Raw genomic sequence first — 2116 nt, forward strand, 5'->3', positions numbered from 1 at the left:
CCACCCACCTTGGCCTCCCAAAGTGCTGGGATTACAGATATGAGTCACCACGTCCAGCCTGTTTTCCTTAAATTTTTAAATGTTATTTTTAGTAGAGACTTTTAGTAGAGACAAGGTCTCACTTTGTTGCCCAGGCTGGTCTTGAACTCCTGGGCTCAAGCGATCCTCCTGCCTCAGCTTCCCAAAGTGCTGGGATTACAGACGTGAGACCGCGCCCTCCATAGAATTTAGAATTAATGATTGTTTCTCTTGACAACAAAGTACTTAGTTAATGCAATCTGAAGAAAAGGTTTTTGGGCTGGATATCTGGTCCTTTTTATACTTTTTCTTTGGGCCACAACCTTCCTGACCCTAGATGGGCTTTGTAAAAACAGCAAGACGTGTGTGCCAACCTGTGCAACAGTGAGGGCACTGGCAGCACCAGGTCCTAGGGTGTTTGGGTGCTACCCCAGCTTGGTCTCAGTGCTGACCACAGCTGTGGGGCCCCAGGAATATTGTGCTGCAGGCCTTAGACAGATTTGGGTGTTACTGATTCTCTGTTCAGCGTGGCCTGAACAGTCCACAGATGGCAGTAGATCATGGGGTGTTGAGATGCGAGGAGACTCTGGCATTCTTTCACATTCTGCTTTCGCTACTGACAGCTTAGGAAAGCTCTCTTTGAAACTTTGGTATGTGTGGACCTAAGATTGAATGTATCTGAAACGTTGCTAATTTCTCACTGTCCTTGCTTCCCAGGACGCCAGGAAAGCATGTGCAGATGCAACTCTCTCTCAGGTAAGAGCCCACTGAGTCACGCAGAGCCATCTGCCTGTGAGGAGGCTGGCACAGCACCCACACCTGGAGCCTCGGGAGGGCTCTGCTCGGATTCTCTCCTGCGCAGTGAGGATGCCAAGCCTCTGTGTGGAGTGCTTTTATTAAGAAGTCGTTCTGATGGTAGGCATAGGAAATGGAGGGGCTTTTTGAGATAAAAAGGAGATATCTCAAGCCTTAAAGAATTATTTACCTGTTACAGAGGGTAATAGTTGTAAAATACTGTTATTGTCTTAAAATAAGGTATTTTGAAGCTCCTCTCCTTAACAGAATCTGCCTCAGAACTTTGATTTCTAATATCCAATTTGGTAATACCTCAAAAAGTTAAACATAGAATTATTGTATGACTAAGCACTTCTACCTGTAAATATATGTGCAACAGAATTGAACACTGGTTTTCAAACAAACACATGTGCATAGATGTTTGTAGCAGCACCATTCACAATAGCCAAAATGTAGAAACAACCAAAATGTGCATAAATGAATGAGTGGAGAAACAAATTGTGGTGTGTCTGCCCCCTGGAGTATTATCAGCCATTAAATGGACCTCAGTACAGTCAAAGGCTACGACATGGATAAACCCCCAAATACTATGATATGTGAAAGAAGCCAAATAGAAATGACTGTGTATTGTGTGGTTCTATTTATATGAAATATCTAGAATAGTAAAATTCATTGAATCAGAGTGGACTAGTGGCCAGCAGGGGTGCTAGGGAAGAGAGGGAGAGGAAGTGAAGAACAGGGAGTGACTGCTAAATCAATGTCGGGTCTCCTTTTGGATGATGAAGATGTTTTGGAACCAGATGGTGGCAGTGGTTGCACAACACTGTGAGTGTACTAAATGCCACTGAACTGTATACTTAAAAATGGTTAATTTGATGTTATGTGAACTTTACCTTATTAAAAGAATGAAGTCCATCCCAGCACTTTGGGAGGCTGAGGCAGGTGGATCACTTGAGGTCAGGAGTTCAAGACTAGCCTGACCAACATGGTGAAATTCCACCTCTACTAAAATACAAAAATTAGCCAGGCGTGGTGGTGCACACCTGTAATCCCAGCTACTCAGGAGGCTGAGGCAGGAGAATTACTTGGACCTGGGAGGCGGAGGTCGCAGTGAGCGAAGATTGCACCACTGCACTCCAGCCTGGGAGACAGAGCTAAACTCCATCTCAAAAATGAAAAAAAGGCCGGGCGCGGTGGCTCAAGCCTGTAATCCGAGCACTTTGGGAGGCCGAGACGGGCAGATCACGAGGTCAGGAGATCGAGACCATCCTGGCTAACATGGTGAAGCTACTGAAAAAAATAC

The 2116-nt window shown here is 45.2% G+C and overlaps 1 protein-coding gene across 1 annotated transcript in view; it reads left to right on the forward strand.

The window, feature by feature from the left end:
• GNB1 (guanine nucleotide binding protein (G protein), beta polypeptide 1) overlaps positions 1 to 2116 on the forward strand; it is a 53065-nt gene that overhangs the window by 22993 nt on the left and 27956 nt on the right. Inside the window, exon 4 of the mRNA XM_011931088.1 lies at positions 736 to 774. Coding sequence (XP_011786478.1) covers positions 736 to 774 — 39 coding nt within the window. The remainder of the gene's footprint in view (positions 1 to 735; positions 775 to 2116) is intronic.

The sequence above is a fragment of the Colobus angolensis genome, unplaced genomic scaffold (genome assembly GCF_000951035.1).
Source record: "Colobus angolensis palliatus isolate OR3802 unplaced genomic scaffold, Cang.pa_1.0 Scaffold89, whole genome shotgun sequence".
NCBI classification, from domain to species: domain Eukaryota; kingdom Metazoa; phylum Chordata; class Mammalia; order Primates; family Cercopithecidae; genus Colobus; species Colobus angolensis.